The 16,413-nt window shown below is 36.3% G+C and overlaps 1 protein-coding gene across 1 annotated transcript; it reads left to right on the top strand.

Annotated features, from left to right (window-relative positions):
• The first annotated feature begins 2,129 nt into the window (after positions 1-2,129).
• Positions 2,130-14,755, top strand: LOC127832509 (mucin-2-like). Its single transcript, XM_052358014.1, has 9 exons — positions 2,130-2,542; positions 7,443-7,556; positions 8,079-8,233; positions 9,198-9,301; positions 11,285-11,520; positions 12,052-12,285; positions 12,439-12,569; positions 12,842-13,054; positions 14,036-14,755. The coding sequence occupies exons 1-9, from the start codon at positions 2,378-2,380 to the stop codon at positions 14,304-14,306; spliced, it is 1,623 nt and encodes a 540-aa protein (XP_052213974.1). The 5' UTR covers positions 2,130-2,377; the 3' UTR covers positions 14,307-14,755.
• Positions 14,756-16,413: the final 1,658 nt, after the last annotated feature.

Genomic DNA, 16,413 nt, shown 5'->3' with positions numbered 1-16,413 from the left:
TTTGTCACAAGTGAAGTTGTTTTCCGAAGTTCACATATGAAGCAAACAAGCCTACTTGAAATGTGCTTACATTCTGATCAATATACAATTTCAAATCACTTAACGTAATCCTCCCACATATAGGTGGCTTTGTCGTATATATGACTGTTTCAGTGTTTGGAAGAGCGAACTGTTGTTCGGTTAACTGATTTTCGTTTGCTTAATTTACCGGTTTATTGTTGCTTGCTTGCCAGGTACATCTCTGCTTTAAAACGATTGTGCCATTTAAAGGGAATTGTTCACAGTTTGGTAAAATTACGACTTTAAAAATAATATTTCCCAATGGAATTTATGCATTATGTTTTTAAAAACTAAATAACGTTCTTGATTTGGAAAATGTTTCAAATATTGGTTCATGAACGCAAAAATTCTCATTCGAAACCTGGTTAAATAGTAAAGCGTCTGTAACGCTTATCACGATAATTATTACAGCAGTTATGTTTCGCTGAACAACTGTAAGCCTGAAATATTATATAAATTTTTATAATTGCCGTTTCGGGGACAAATCGACGATTTTCACCTATGTAGACATGAATAAAAACATGCGTATTCCTTCTTTTCAAGAAGTTAATTATCAGTTCAAATATTATCATAAAAACCAACGACACAAATATTAACTTAATCAATTGAAAATATACATAAAGTGCAAAAAAAATATTTTTCCCAAACATACCACCATAGGAATTGAACGCACGACATCAATATTACTCGTTATCGACAGTGTTATATTTGTTACATTCATGATTTAATTGCTACGCGTCTTCTTAAAGTTTCTCCGGGGACTAGTTTTAATTAATAATATTTAAATGAGGGTTTATAAAATAGGGACATATTTTGTCGTTTATTTGTGCTGGATTGTCTCAATGTAAAAGTCTTATAAATACAATATGTCGTTTAGTTGTGTCAAATGGTCTCATTGTTAAAGTCTTCAAGTACAATATGTCGTTTAGTTGTGTCAAATTGTCTCATTGTGAAAGTCTTCAAGTACAATATGTCGTATAGATGTATTAAATGGTCTCATTGTTAAAGTCTTCAAGTACAATATGTCGTTTAGTTGTGTTAAATGGTCTCATTGGTAAAGTCTTCAAGTACAATATGTCGTTTAGTTGTGTCAGATGGTCTCATTGTAAAAGTCTTCAAGTACAATATGTCGTTTAGTTGTGTCAAATGGTCTCATTGTAAAAGTCTTCAAGTACAATATGTCGTTTATTTGTGTCAAATGGTCTCATTGTATAAGTCTTCAAGTACAATATGTCGTTTAGTTGTGTCAAATGGTCTCATTGTAAAAGTCTTCAAGTACAATATGTCGTTTAGATGTGTCCAATGGTCTCATTGTAAAAGTCTTCAAGTACAATATGTCGTTTAGTTGTGTCAAATGGTCTCACTATTAAAGTCTTCAAGTACAATATGTCGTTTAGTTGTGTTAAATGGTCTCACTGTTAAAGTATTCAAGTACAATATGTCGTTTAGTTATGTTAAATGGTCTAACTGTGAAAGTCTTCAAGAACAATATGCTGTTTAGTTGTGTTAAATGGTCTCAATGGTAAAGTCTTCAAGTACAATATGTCGTTTACTTGTGTTAAATGGTCTCATTGTATAAGTCTTCAAGTACAATATGTCGTTTAGTTGTGAGACAAAAAAATACATGTGCAGATACCGACACGGAAAAGAAAAACTAATAAAACATTGATATGTTTGTAAAATGTGTCTCAAGAGGTGTTACCTGACAGCGGTGCACTTTAATCCGAATGTAGCTATCGACATAAGCTGCAAATTGCGATTAAGACGCACATAGCTCGACATTACGTCAAATAGCAACGGTAACAGTTGAATGGAATGCGCTCCAAGTACACATCAGAGGAAAGGGGCTTTCGAACGAAAGTCCGAAATGCGTCAAACGCATATATCTAATAATCCAGTTTGGGGCGCTACCCTCGAACATATTGATACTCAATCATGCATTCCTGTATTTTAGTCCGTTTCTATACTAAATTGTTCTATCTTGGTTCGATGTTCATGTTATCTGCGATTGGCTAATCGCTCAGAAAGGACCCCACACTGCGATTTGATAAACTCATTTGTCATATTGAATTCTATAATTCTACCTGTTCGATCTTGGAGTACTTAAGTAGAGTCAAGACCAATGTTTTCATCCTTGCGGCATTTATCCTAAATGTACGCAGCAAAACTGATGTTTGCCGCGCAAAACTTGAATTTGATTAAGTTATTGTGATTTAGAAAAAATAGGTTTTCGGTCGTAAACTTATAAAGGCAAACATACTACGGGCTTCTCAGAGTACTAGTAATTTTCTTGTGGGTTGTTGACATCTCAAATAGAATGCACGTGAGATTGCTCATCGCCGCGCACGTATTGGGTGTCGTGCACATGGCCCATGGACACGGGTACATGATCGACCCACCGGCAAGGGCCAGCGCATGGAGGGAGTTTCCGGGCCTCCCTAAAAACTTCGACGACAACGCCATACGATGCGGCGGGACCATGGTACAACATCTTGTATTCGTTTTGTAATTTTCTATTTTATTTTTTCTAATCATGCGATATAAATGTAACGTTAAATTTTATTGATACATTCGTAAACTCTTACTTTTTTAATCGATGTGCTTTAACTGATTGTATGGCGTCTGAAAATATACTAATTCTTAAAACGCGAGTATATGTATTGCAACAATAATTGGTCACATTTAATTTAGTTCGAGAAAAATGAGTGTCTAGAAATAATGTGAATTAAGAAACCGTAACATTTTTTAAGGAAAATCATATCCCATCTTATCATTTATTTTAGTAGTGGTTGGTATTTCTTTGGAATTTCAGCCTTACACACAATTCAATGTTTCGTAGCGGGCTTGTATGTATCCCCTAATCACTAAAGCTGTTTCGCTTATCCCGAAAGCATTTTTTTCTGGTATAATACATCTTAATGCTATAAAGAATATTTAATAGCCCATGTTAACACGCTTCAACAAGCAATAAGATCACCGTTTTGACAGATAGAATACAGAGCGTGGGAAAAAAATTCCAAAAAAAGAGGGAACATATAGCCATAACGCATAATATATTTTAGGGTCTCCTGACGATACCCTTTTTATAATAACACAAAAGTAAAGTATAATTAAATAAATAAAGTGTTGTATTGCCAAACAATCCACTCTCTCATAAAACCCCCTTATCGTGTCGTCAAAAAGGTTTTTAAGCAACATTATACAGATAATTCCGGCGCAAAATATTGATTTTATTTTTCGATATGTCAATATTTACTATTCCCCGCTACAAGGCTATGCTATTTACTAAGTATTTTCGTATATCAAACATAAATGCTGTAATTTAAAGGGGCCTTTTCACGTTTTGGTAAATTGACTAAATTTAAAAAAGTTGTTTCAGATTCGCAAATTATCGATTTAGTTATGATATTTGTGAGGAAACTGTAATACTAAACATTTACCATGCTCTAATATAGCCATTATATGCAGCTTTTGACGATTTTAAAACCTGAAAATTATAAAGCGCTGCAACGCGAAACGATTGAATAATTTGGAAAGTTCTGTTGTTGTCGCCATATTTTGTGAAACTACGATGATTGCTTATATAAAGTATCAAATACATCTGTCATTATATTCGGAAGAATGGTCGTGGGGTTTAAGTCGGAGACCCTGTTGAGGTTAACTTTTTTTTCTTTTTTAAATTTTATTCTTGATTTTTTACTTGTGCCTTTTAGAGCATATGTTTATATTTATCAATATAAAGCATTTTATGACAAACTTCAAAACATGCCAAAATCTGTAAAAAGGACCCTTTAAATACAAATGGGTATACGTGCAGGCATAATACTTATCGGAGGGCAATATTTACTCTACCCTCAATTCCATAGCACATATTTTATTATTTTATATGTACGTACACTGAAAGCAAAATTGAAAATAATCAAGTTTTCATTCATTACTTTATATATCTAATTAATTTAATTTAAACCCTTTTTTATTTAAGCTCGATTGCGTCGGCTTATTGAAATTCTCTTGAGTCCGTATCCTGTGTACCCGTATATGTCATTACATTCACCTCTCATTGATTTTTTTGGAGAATGTAGGTTAAACTGTTTACTGTGCATTATTTACATGCCCCATACTCTGAACGGTGCATGTAAGAGATGCGTAAATATGTTTAAAATATACGTGAACCGAATGCGCGGTACAAGTGCTTCGAATATAAAAGCCGTGTCCTCTTCAAAAACACTCTTAAACATTCCAATGCGGACCGCATTTTCACAACGACGGTAGTAGAAGTTGGCTTAAATATGTATACGTCGTGTTCTGAGAAAACTGTGCATAATGTATATGCGTAAAGTATCGTCCCAGATTAGCCTGTGCATTCCGCACTGGCTAATCAGGGACGACACTCTTACCTTTTATGGTATTTTTAGTTTCAAGAAAAATACCATAAAAGGGAAAAGTGTCGTCCCTGATTAGCCAGTGCCTAATGCACACGCTAATCTGGGACGATACTTAACGCACATGCATTAAGTCCAGTTTTCTCAGAACACGACACATATTATCAGGATTGTAATACCCAAATTACACGGCCAGATTTACATCGCATAATTTGATAAATAGTTATTATTTAAAATCACGTAGTTTGAGCATGTCACTGCCCAACTCGTCGCAGCGGTTACCTTCCTAAATGTATCATATATGTGCTTTGTAATAAAATTAAAATTATGCAATTTTCTTTAAAACATGTCATTTTATAAACGGTTAATACAGTTATATCACAAAAAAAAGAAAATCACGAGTAAAAACTTAATTATAACACGAATATTTAAATCTACATTCTCAAGATGAATAATGGAGGCAGGGAACAGTCGGTTCTCTGGGCAAGTTCGCTCAAATTTAGATGTTCATCAATGGTGTTGTGTTGCTTCATCGATGTTGTTGGCTTTAGTTCTCTACATCAATGATAAATGCGGAAACTCATGAACATTTTCCTTCACACACCACATTTTCACTTTGACCAAGCGTATACGTGGGTTCACCTAGTCTAATTGTTTGCAGCAGTATTTTGTGGTAATGTATTTTTTTATTTCAAAAGATAACATTAAAGGGTCACGAGCGTCAAACATCAGCCAGTCTCGAGCCAGTGTTTTTCATTCCTGAAATCTTTATACCGACTAGGATCTCCGTGATAGTACATTCTTATGCATATCATGTCTATTTGAAAATCCGTGTTCGATAAAAACTCTAAACAAGATAAAGCATCAATCATACCGAGCTCTCAATCTCAATGGATACGAACGTGTGGTCGTGGAACGTCTCATATTCTCCAGGTTAGAGAGACGCAGCTCAGCGCGCCGTGTGGGTGTTCGACAAGCTTTATCAATTAATTTGCAATCAAGAATCCCCTTCAACAAAACTAATAGTCTAAGTATACTCCAAATGATAAATAGGCTAGGCGGACATGTCTCGATATCAGGAAATTTAACAAATGAATCATTATTTAGTTTATCCTTGTTGAACTTCAACTGGTAATACCCAAACGATGATCAAATAACGTAACTATGCTATTGAAGGACCCAAACAGCCACTTTGTCAATCAAATACATGATACAATTGTCGATAGTATGGTATATGAAATACATGTGCGATTATTCGACGATCTTAAGCAAATATATGGAGCTCCTCATTATTTTTTGAAAACGCTAGTCATGCAAGTGTTCATTTCGTTCAACACGCGTTTAGAGTTTGTTGCCTTTAAAGACACTGGTTAATCTTTAAATTATTTAACACTTGATAAACCCACGCGTAGTTCGAATTTTACATATCACTTTTAACGTGTCAAACTTTTTTTATAGAAAAACAAGAGCCTTCACCATAGTATGACATATGCCCCCGAAACACGCTTTTTCGAAACCGAAACGCAGATTTCGAAACCTAAACGCAGACCCTAAGTTCAAGGTCAAGGTCAAACAAGTCAAAATTTGTGTGCGTATGGAAAGGCCTTGTCCATATACACATTCATACCAAATATGAAGGTTACATCTGAAGCGACATAGTAGTTATGAGCATTTTTCGAAACCTAATCGCATAGTGTGACGGACTTTCAGACAGACAGCCAGACGGACAGACAGACGGACGGACGGACAGACAGACATACGGACGGACGAAAATGCGATCAATATATGCCCATCTTCGGGGGCATAATAAAGATTTGGCGAACATGCAAGTCTATAAACACAATTCACCTTTTTCAGGGGCGACCACCGCGAGTACTTATGCAATACAGTTTGATAAACAGTTACTGGCCTCTATATTTGATTAAAGATAAATTGACAGAACAGAACAGAACAAATATTGTTATCACTAAAGCATATTACAGCTCATCGTGATTCATGTTATTAGACAATTCATCAACACGAGAATTAAAATGAATCGCTTTCATCTTAATTTGAAAATTACCTGTGTATAATATATATTTAAGTTAAAACTACATTTTTGTTAAAACTACTTTATCGTTTTGTCATTAAGTTTAGAACTTTAGGGAGATAAACTTGAAACAAGATGATAATTTTATGTATTAAAATATTTGGTTTAAACACTATTTAATTAGTTCAGTAGACAGTACATATAAGCAATACAATACAAACATACATATTATTTTCGAACAATACACAAGGCAGGAAGAAATTGCAGTATTGCTTAATATAAAGGCTGTAGGATACAATTTGACAGAATTGAGAAAAAAGCTCGAGGCTTATGCTATGTCTCTCTTCTGTCTGTTAGAAGCGCTGCTGATATGGTGTAAACAACCAAACGTGTAACAACAACTTATAAAAATGACAAAATTTTGAAACATATAGTTCAGTGATTGGTATTTGAATACCGTTTAGAAATGAACAAAATATATATGTTGTAATACAAATCATATATCAGGGTAGTATTGATATCAAAAAATGTAATAAGTTGAGAAGGAAATTGAAGAAAGTGTAAGAGTAGAGTTCGAGTAAGAGAAGTTGCGATAAGAAAAGAAGTTGTTGCGGGACGGGGCATCGTTAGCAGAAATAGTTTGTTCCTCAGATGGAGTAGGATTAGAATCTATGACTATCTCGGATAAAAAAAATAATATTTACCACTTTCATACTGGAACTCTTTTTAACCGAATTGTAAGTCGGGCTTTAAAATGTGTTCATTCTATCACAGTGTCGATTTTTGTATATATCGAGACAAAAAATATTGGTTTTGATCCTATAACACACTAGACATGTTTATGGCATAGTACAATGTAAAACATGGTCTTTAGGACAGCAACTCCGAATTAATGTAACTCCAGTTAAAATCATCGTTCTATGATCAATACAGAAAATCACGTGCGCTTAACTAACCGAAGTGTGTTGCAGATACCGGCGGACGGTCACGGGCGCTGCGGTGTGTGCGGGGACCCGTTGGGAATGCCGCAAGACAACGAGGCGGGGGGAAGGTTTGCCACGGGATTAATCGTCCGCCATTACAAGGTAAAGTGAAGGGTTTGCATTCACAATGCTTTTTAGGGAAACCCTAAATGATGTTGTAGGTTCGATACAATTTCAGATAATGTTGTTAAAAAACTCTTAGGTATAAAACATCCACTTTTACCTTCTTAAATGATAAAATTGTACTCATTTGTATTAATTTCCTTTTGTTTAAAAAATTTGTCTGTTAGAGGATATCAGAGCGAAAAAACAACAACAAACACAAAGACACAATGCAATTTTATGAATTTAAGGATTTTCCTTACAAAATCACTAAATAATAGGCGCCGTGTTGTTCAGTGTTGCTTCTTTTTACCGAGATATGTACAATTACTGCACTTTGCTGAGCACATAGAATAAGTCAATAATGAATGAGGAACACACTACAGTACCTATCCATTCGACGTAGAGCTTAAACGAAATCCTAATTTGCTTTCACGCAATGTGGGTCAGCCTAATCAGCGGATTGCCAATGCTGAACCGGTTTTAATATTACATTCAAATAAGAGTGATTGCTATTTACAGATGGGTCAAACAGTTACGATGAAGGCGATACTAACTGCCAACCATTGGGGTTGGTTCGAGTTCAGGATCTGTCCCAACAATGACGTCAGAAAGCCTGCCACCATCGAGTGCCTCGACAAACACGTTCTTCAACGCGCAGACGGTCTAGGCTCAAGGTAGAATGATGCAGACTCTTTAAAATTTGATTTTCCACGTTTCAATGTTTTGTTTTAAGTTTAATTTGCTTCTACCTGCTGGCTGTTTCGAATTGCTTAAAAGGGTTAGGGTAAGGGTAAGGGTTAGGGCTAGGGGTCGGGTTTGGGTTAGGGTTAGCCTTATTCCATACCTTAACCCTAATCCTAACCCTAACCTAACCATAACCCAGGGTTATCTCCCCTAAACCATGCGTCGCTCGTTGTAATTGTCCTCTTCCCGCTTAAAATAGTAATATTGCCGAGAAAATGAAAATAAATATAGTGATCTCGAGTGTGTTCTTCCTTTATTGTTTTTAGGGACTGATATTATTCTAGACTCACGCAAGAAACATGGCAATTCATGAAATATTTCAAGAGACCTTGAGAAATATAAGGTCGACAAATCACTTTTTCATCTAACGCTGTCGGTAGCATACGCTCAGACAGTTCCGATTTCGTGTTTAACAAGATTTATAGACAAGCGCGTTCTGCAAATAGCAAAGTTGGCACAACAAAACGTACTTTAAAATAACATTTGATAGAACCGGAATAATCAAATTATTGCAACTCCATCAGGAGAGAAATTGTTGTTGCCATCAGGTTTTTTAATGAACGTATAACACTATTTTATATTCAAATCCTGCGATTAAATAAATAACGGTTAAATAATAAGCAAATTATTTTTGCAGAATTGTTAACTGTTCTTCATACCATAGTATGTACTTATTACAGTCAATATTTTTGTTCATTCCTTTTCTTTTGTTCAAACACGTATTTTAACTTATTGGACTATTGCAAAAGTCGTAATTTGTATACAGCACTGTCATTTCAATAAGATACCCTTGGTTTCATTACTGAACATAAAAGTTGGCTAAAGTTCATTTATGTGTTAACGGTATCGGCTAATTATATATAAAAATAAGCATACTTATATTATTTTACGTAGGATTAATATCACCACCATGCAAACGGGGCAGTACACAGCCGACTACAAGCTTCCATTCGGAATGGTCTGTTCTCAGTGTGTCGTGCAGTGGCGCTACCACACAGGTAAGTCCACAACCCTGATGTATCAGTTTGTCATACAGTGAGTTTACCACACATGTTAGTCCACAACTCTGGTGTCTCAGTTTGTCATACAGTGAGTTTACCACACATGTTAGTCCACAACCCTGATGTCTCAGTTTGTCATACAGTGAGTTAACCACACATGTTAGTCCTCAACCCTGATGTCACAGTTAGTCATACAGTGAGTTAACTACACATGTTAGTCCTCAACCCTGATGTCACAGTGTGTCATACAGTGAGTTAACCACACATGTTAGTCCTCAACCCTGATGTCACAGTTAGTCATACAGTGAGTTTACCACACATGTTAGTCCTCAACCCTGCTATATCTGTGAGCCATGCAGTGAGTCTACCATATAGGCAATGCTTCATATAGTATTTATGTCACACATGTAAGGTATTTCTGTCACACATGTAAGATATTTCTGTCACACATGTGAGTCCTTCAACCTGCTATATTAGTACATGTACGTGATATAGTGGGTCTTACGCACAGGTAAGTCTTAAACGCTGGTGCATCAGTACGTCATACAGTGGGGCTACAACAAAGTTGGTCTTCCAACCTGATTTATTAGTAGTGCTGCACCGAATCCAAAATTTCACTCGGATCCGAATTCGAATCCAAAGGCTCGGATATCGAATATCGGTTCAAATACTACTTTGAAAGTAAAAATACGCAAAATAAATTATAATTTATATTGTTATAACCAAAATTATGTTTTGAAACATCAGAACGTATATATGTCTTATGAGAAAAGTAATTAACTTGTATTATTATTATTATTATAAACTGTACAGCTACTAATATTTATACTACTTTAGCAGCATTGGTAGATGCAGCTGCAGCCGCAACAGCAGTAGTGGAAGCAGAAATAACGACATCAAAAACAAAAACAAATACTAAGTAGATGACAAAAATGACTTACGTTGTTCGAAAATTATACCCGGGTCCAGATTCCGCAAATTTCTCAAAATCGCACATGCACGAAATAGTGTAAGCACTTTACGACAAACATAAATAATAATGTCGCATATTAAACACATCTTTGTCAGTCAGATATAATATGAATAACGCTGTATTTTAACAAGCAAAAAACGCATCACACGCAATCTGCAATAAGTATCAATAAAATACTTCGTAACGACCACTTATAGGCCAGAATAAGTATGCTGATAAACCCAAAATGCTTCCACACCGAGGATTGTAATTGTTTATGTGCATCGCGATTTTTCTTCTGCGCCATTTTGCACCATCGAAAACGAAAGTGGACTGTGTAAGTTCCATGTTTTTGTCGAAAAAGTAGCGATAATTGTGACAAACTACAAACCAGTCAGCCTTTTAAACAGAATGAAACAATTTAACGAAACGTATAAGGGCGAAAGAAACAATTAACGCAAACGAAAGGTTAAACTCAAATAAGATCCGGATTCGAAACCGATTTTACCAATCACGGTTAGATCCGCGAATCCTCGTTTGGATCCGCGAATCTCGGATATTTAAGATATTCGGTGCAGCCCTAGTTATTAGTGCCTGATACAGTTTGGTCTACCACTCATGTAAGTTCTTAACCCTTCTATATTAGAGAGTCGTTCAGATGCGCTACCACACATGTTAGCCCTATACACTGTTATGGGTGTGTCGTACAAATGCGCTACTGGGTTAGTTAAAATATCACGTAGTAGTAGAGTCTTATATTGACTTTGTCACGCAGATTATGAACCCAGTTAAACATAAAGGATAATTTAACCGAACGAACATGCTCTGTGGTTCGGATTTAACTTAAAAGTTCATTAACTTGTCTCCGACCTTGAAACTATTATGCATGCCTACAAAAAAGATCTCTAACGATAAGAGTTCAACGAATATTATTATGTAAGAGTAGCTCGATGAAAAAATATACAGTTGCTTTATCCGTAGTGGATAATAAGTACAACGATCGTAGTTGTGAGGTGTTTCTGCTTAAGGCAACAGCTGGGGTGTCGACCCGAACGGCAAAGCGTGTGTAGGATGCGGACAACAGGAGGAGTTTCGCGGCTGTGCAGACGTCAGCATCGATGGCGCTGGGCTTCCGGTGGTACCGACAGAGCCCTCCGTACCGACTCTTCCGCCACAGACCTACAAGCCCGTGCCACAAACCCTGCCGCCTGTGACGACGAGGACGACCCTAACCTCAAAGCCACCTGTCATCACACCAGGCCCAGTATGAAGCCATCCGGTTATTAACTCTTTGAGTGCTGGAACCGAATTTTGAAGGCCTTTGCAAACAGTTTGGATCCAGATGAGACCCCAAAGAGCGTGGCGTCTCATCGGGATCCAAACTGTTTGCTATTTTGAAAGTATTCTTTGAAATATCGAAGAAAATGCTAATTTTAGAAATTCTGCAGACAATATTTTAGCAGACGAAAAATTTCCCAGCATGCAAAGGGTTAAGTACACGCGAGCCGTAAGGCCTAAATAAAACTAGTCCTCCCTATTTTGTTTTTAGGCTTGAAACTCTAGTATGAGAATGGGGAATAATAATACCTTCTGTCTTAATCATAATGGAGGAAACTCCTAATTTATGTTATGATTGATCAAGTGTTTGATGTATATCAAAATTATTTTGATATAATTTATTATTAATATTATTACCAGTATTATACGTTTCATTTTCGATAGAATGCAAGCGAACGAGATTCATTTCTTGTTGTGTATAGGCTTGTAAACAAAACAAATTGATTTCGCCCATCAGACGTTGCCGCGCACGGGATGCCATGCAATAAACCTCTGGTCCGGTGATTCGGAAATGGACAAATGGTGTGTAGACAACTGTGCCATCGGCAAATGCCCTGCTTTCGGCTGTTCCTGTGGAAACTCCGTTTCCGCCGAAACACCACAGCCGACGACGACAAGTTCAACCACACCGACAACAACAACGACAACTACGATGACACCACGACCAACAACAACTTCTACAACGACTTTGGTAAAACTTTGTTTCTTCTACTTAGTGGTATTTTTATTAGTTTATGTCCTCATTTCCATTTCTTATAGTAACTGTCAATAGAAATATTTTAAGTATAACACGAATTTGTGAATAACGGTGATTTGGGTGAAATCTGAATACGTACGCTTTAAGCCCACCACTCAATCGACCACGCCCAGCACAATAGCGACTACGCCCCAGCCCAACCCTCCTCAGACCACGTATATCACCAAGGTCGTATGCAAGGCCATCAACTTGTGGGCTGGCAACGAATACCTGGACAGGTAAAAAAAACACATACGTTAATATTGTTTCATGCTATCAGAATGACAATGTTCTATTATGACAGCGGAAATATGTCGCTCACATGTTTTTGAATAACACATGTTCTCGAGGGGAAAAACACAAGACGATTATGGTACTAATAATTCCCTCGAACTAAAATACAATCTTGAAGTATATGTGTGAGCATACGTTTATAAAATTTGCGGTAGGTGATTTCCTTTTCAAATGACAATGAAACCACATTTAGATCTATTTGTACCATGATTGCCAGATGGTGCGCTGACTCATGCGCGCGTGGAAACTGTGCGCCAGATTCATGCAAGTGCTCTGAGGTGCAGCAGGTTATAACGCTCACCACGACCCAGATCTACACGCCCATGGCTACCGAGCCGCCAAGCGCCGGAACTTCCTCCCCGTCGGTGCAGTACACCAGAGTGTGCAAAGCTATTAGTTTGTGGAAGGATATTGTTGTTTTCGACATATGGTGCGTTCTACTTGTAAAAATCTCAAAGCAAAGCTGATTCGTATATTGACAATTTTATTTCAAAAATATTGTTATTTTAAAGACAGAATACCGGTAATTATAAAAGCTGTCGTAATTCGCCGTTATAACAAATCATTAAGAACTATTAGTTCAGTTGGATAGCCGTTTGTCTGTCGTGCGACGTGCGTCATCAATTTACTTTTTATTCAAATGGTATCTCCTCCGAAACCGATGGTAGATTATAACGAATTTTCACAGGGATTATACCTTGGTTACCCTCTTTCAAAGTTGCATATGAATGAAACCAGAGCTAAAAAAGTAAGTTTACCATTTAAAATCTCTGTCTTTGAAATCGGAAAGGTTTGGAGTTTAATATTTTCTAAATTACATTGTACGAGAAGGCCAATAAGTTCATATCATGCCTCTTGCCAAAACAAACAAATCACATGATTCGCCATGTAAATAACATCTACAATCTTTTCTGAAACCATAAGAGTCAAAGGTTTTAAATTGATGTTAAACATTGTATGAGGGTCCTCTTTGAATCATACCTCCGGCTAAAATCTTGCCATGCCTAAACCTAAGACATATAGACAACTTTACCCAATAGCTTCAGCAATCTTCTGTGGAACCGCAAGTGTCAGCGGTTCAATATTTGATGCCTAACATCGTATAGTCGCTCTGTTCCACGGATTGTTCAACCATACCGCTGGCTCGAAACTTTCCATGTCGCATTACACAAGCGAGCGATCTAAGACCGTCGTGCCATCTTACGATATGTATGAAGTTCAAGTATTTATTCGCATATGCATACGGAATAATGCTATGTTACTAAAAGCATATACAATATAAAATGAAAAGTTTATATCAAGTCGAGTTTTGATTTTCAGCTTTAAGGCATCGTCTGACCCTGTATTAGAGTTGCACTTACATTATTTTAATAACTGCCATTAAAGCATGCGTATATTTGTCATAACATAGGTGTAATGAAAATTGTAACAACAAGACAGCAATCTGCCCGACTGAAACATGCGACTGTTCGGACACACCGCTGTTCCCGATGACACGGTCGGCATCCACGCAGATGCCAACTACAAAGGCGACAACAACACCAATGCCGACGACACCGGCGACCGGATGTTGGGCTAACAGTGTGATGAGTGGCGAAGGTTCCTATTGGAACACGTGGTGCCAAGACACGTGCGACAGGGGCCACTGTTCCGTCGATGTCTGCATCTGCCACTTCAAGTGAAAAGTGACCTTCCGGCAGATGCTGGGAGATGGATTTGTCTACAACAACGAACTATCTATCTTTGTCTTAAGACTGTTTGAGTATGTAAATTTTTGTTGAATTATGATAATGATGTTCATTCGGTTATGTTGTCTTTTGCGTACTTGTTGTAGTTCTTGTATTTTAAGTAACATACACTTCTTTATACAACAGATGTGTACTGTGTTTATTATACCATGTGCCTTTAAAACTACAAAAAGATGTTTTATATACCTTGAACAATATTGTGTAGGGACATGATATACTATTTTATTTTTATCTTATGTTGCTATATATCCTTTTAAACATACAAATGTTCATCTGTTCAAACACAGCATCGATACCAACTAACCGCGTTTGTTAAAAAAATGACTATGACATGTATACATTTTATTTTGATTGCAATATTAAAATGTAAGAAGCAAAACTCATCCACATTGTTATATCTGATTTATATGCTTATATTGTCGCATTTATAATAATTGTAAATAAAAAATATCACAATCTTCTAAATGCACCTTTAATTTCCAGCTATTTTACTTTTCAAAATTTCACTTTATAGTTTTATTCAGGCAATACTTACCCAAGGATCTCTATGGGGATTGATTTTTGGGCCATCATTCTGACGTAAAACGCAACGAAATGCAGTCCGTAAATGCGAACCGGGAGCACACTTTATACTTTTATTAAGAACAAGTGTGTAAATTCAGTTACCTCTAAACGAACATCCAAAGTGGGATGATAAGTGTCGTCCCAGATTAGCCAGTGCGTACTGCACATGCTCTGAGACGATACTTGACACACCGTGTGCATGACGCTCGCTTTTTAAGACACCGACTCACAAACATGTCGCTTACTAACGTAACATTCTTAAAACTTGGAAACAGAAAATAACGTCATATTTAATGACGTCTCTTACTGTAAAATATATTTCGTGATTGTGATATTACAGAGTCCTAGATTTATTAAGATTTCGTTTATTTACTAAATGTGGATATATGTATATAACTTAAATGACGTTTGATTTATTGAAATAGAAAACAATGGTTTCATGCAAGCCCAGGTGTGAACAAATTCATCAACAGGGCGTGTGACACGTTTCATCAAATGAACATATGTATATATACAAACGAATTTAATTTGAAGAACCTTATATCACAGTGAGAGCATTTATTTTTTTCAACTTTAAGTAAGCGATTGTTTACGGAAGATTTAAAGGGGCATTTTCACGTTTTGGTAAATTGACAAAATTAAAAAAATGTTTCAAATTCGCAAATTTTCGTTTTAGTTATGATATTTGTGAGGAAACAGTAATACTGAACATTTGCCATGCTCTACAATACATTATATGCATTATTTGACGATTTAAAAACCTGAAAATTATAAAGCGCTGCAACGCGAAATGATTGAATAATTGGGAGAGTTCTGTTGTTGTCGATATATTTTGTGAAACTACGAGGATTGCTTATATAAAGTAATCATACATTCTAACATAGCATGAGAATGGATGTGGTGTAAGCGGAAGACTTTTACATCTAGAACCCCTGGGGTCAGTGGTTCGAGCCCACTTAAGTTTTACTTTTTTTCTTCTTTTTTTTTAAATTGCATTCTTGTATTTTACTGGAGATTTTGAGGTCTAATGTTTAAATTTATCAAAATAAAGCATTAAATGACAAACTTCAATACATGCCAAAATCTGTGAAAAGGCCCCTTCAATCACTATTGTTGACAAGATTTTGTCCGCCTCCAAATAGTGACGAATTACGTGTCGCGTTATATTGTCGTTCGCGCGTGAGTTAAAACATGGGTCAATTATTTTAACAATCCGTATTTCAAAGAATGTAAGATTTTTCACAAAACGGGTTAATTACACAAGATCGATACTTAAGTAAGGACTAATAAAACTGATAATGATTGATTAAGGTCTCGATTAAAACAGGTTTTTATTATATAACTATCAACACGTTAAACAGGATGTTCCATAATTGTGGAGTTCATAACAACATCAAACTTAAGCGTTTTTGATCCAATTTAGATTAGTATATCAGTTTTCATTTTTAGTTGGTCGCGTCAGCGGCCAGCTAAATTT

Source organism: Dreissena polymorpha, chromosome 1 (genome assembly GCF_020536995.1).
Source record: "Dreissena polymorpha isolate Duluth1 chromosome 1, UMN_Dpol_1.0, whole genome shotgun sequence".
In the NCBI taxonomy this organism is placed as follows: domain Eukaryota; kingdom Metazoa; phylum Mollusca; class Bivalvia; order Myida; family Dreissenidae; genus Dreissena; species Dreissena polymorpha.
This window is presented reverse-complemented; position numbering and strand designations above follow the sequence as displayed.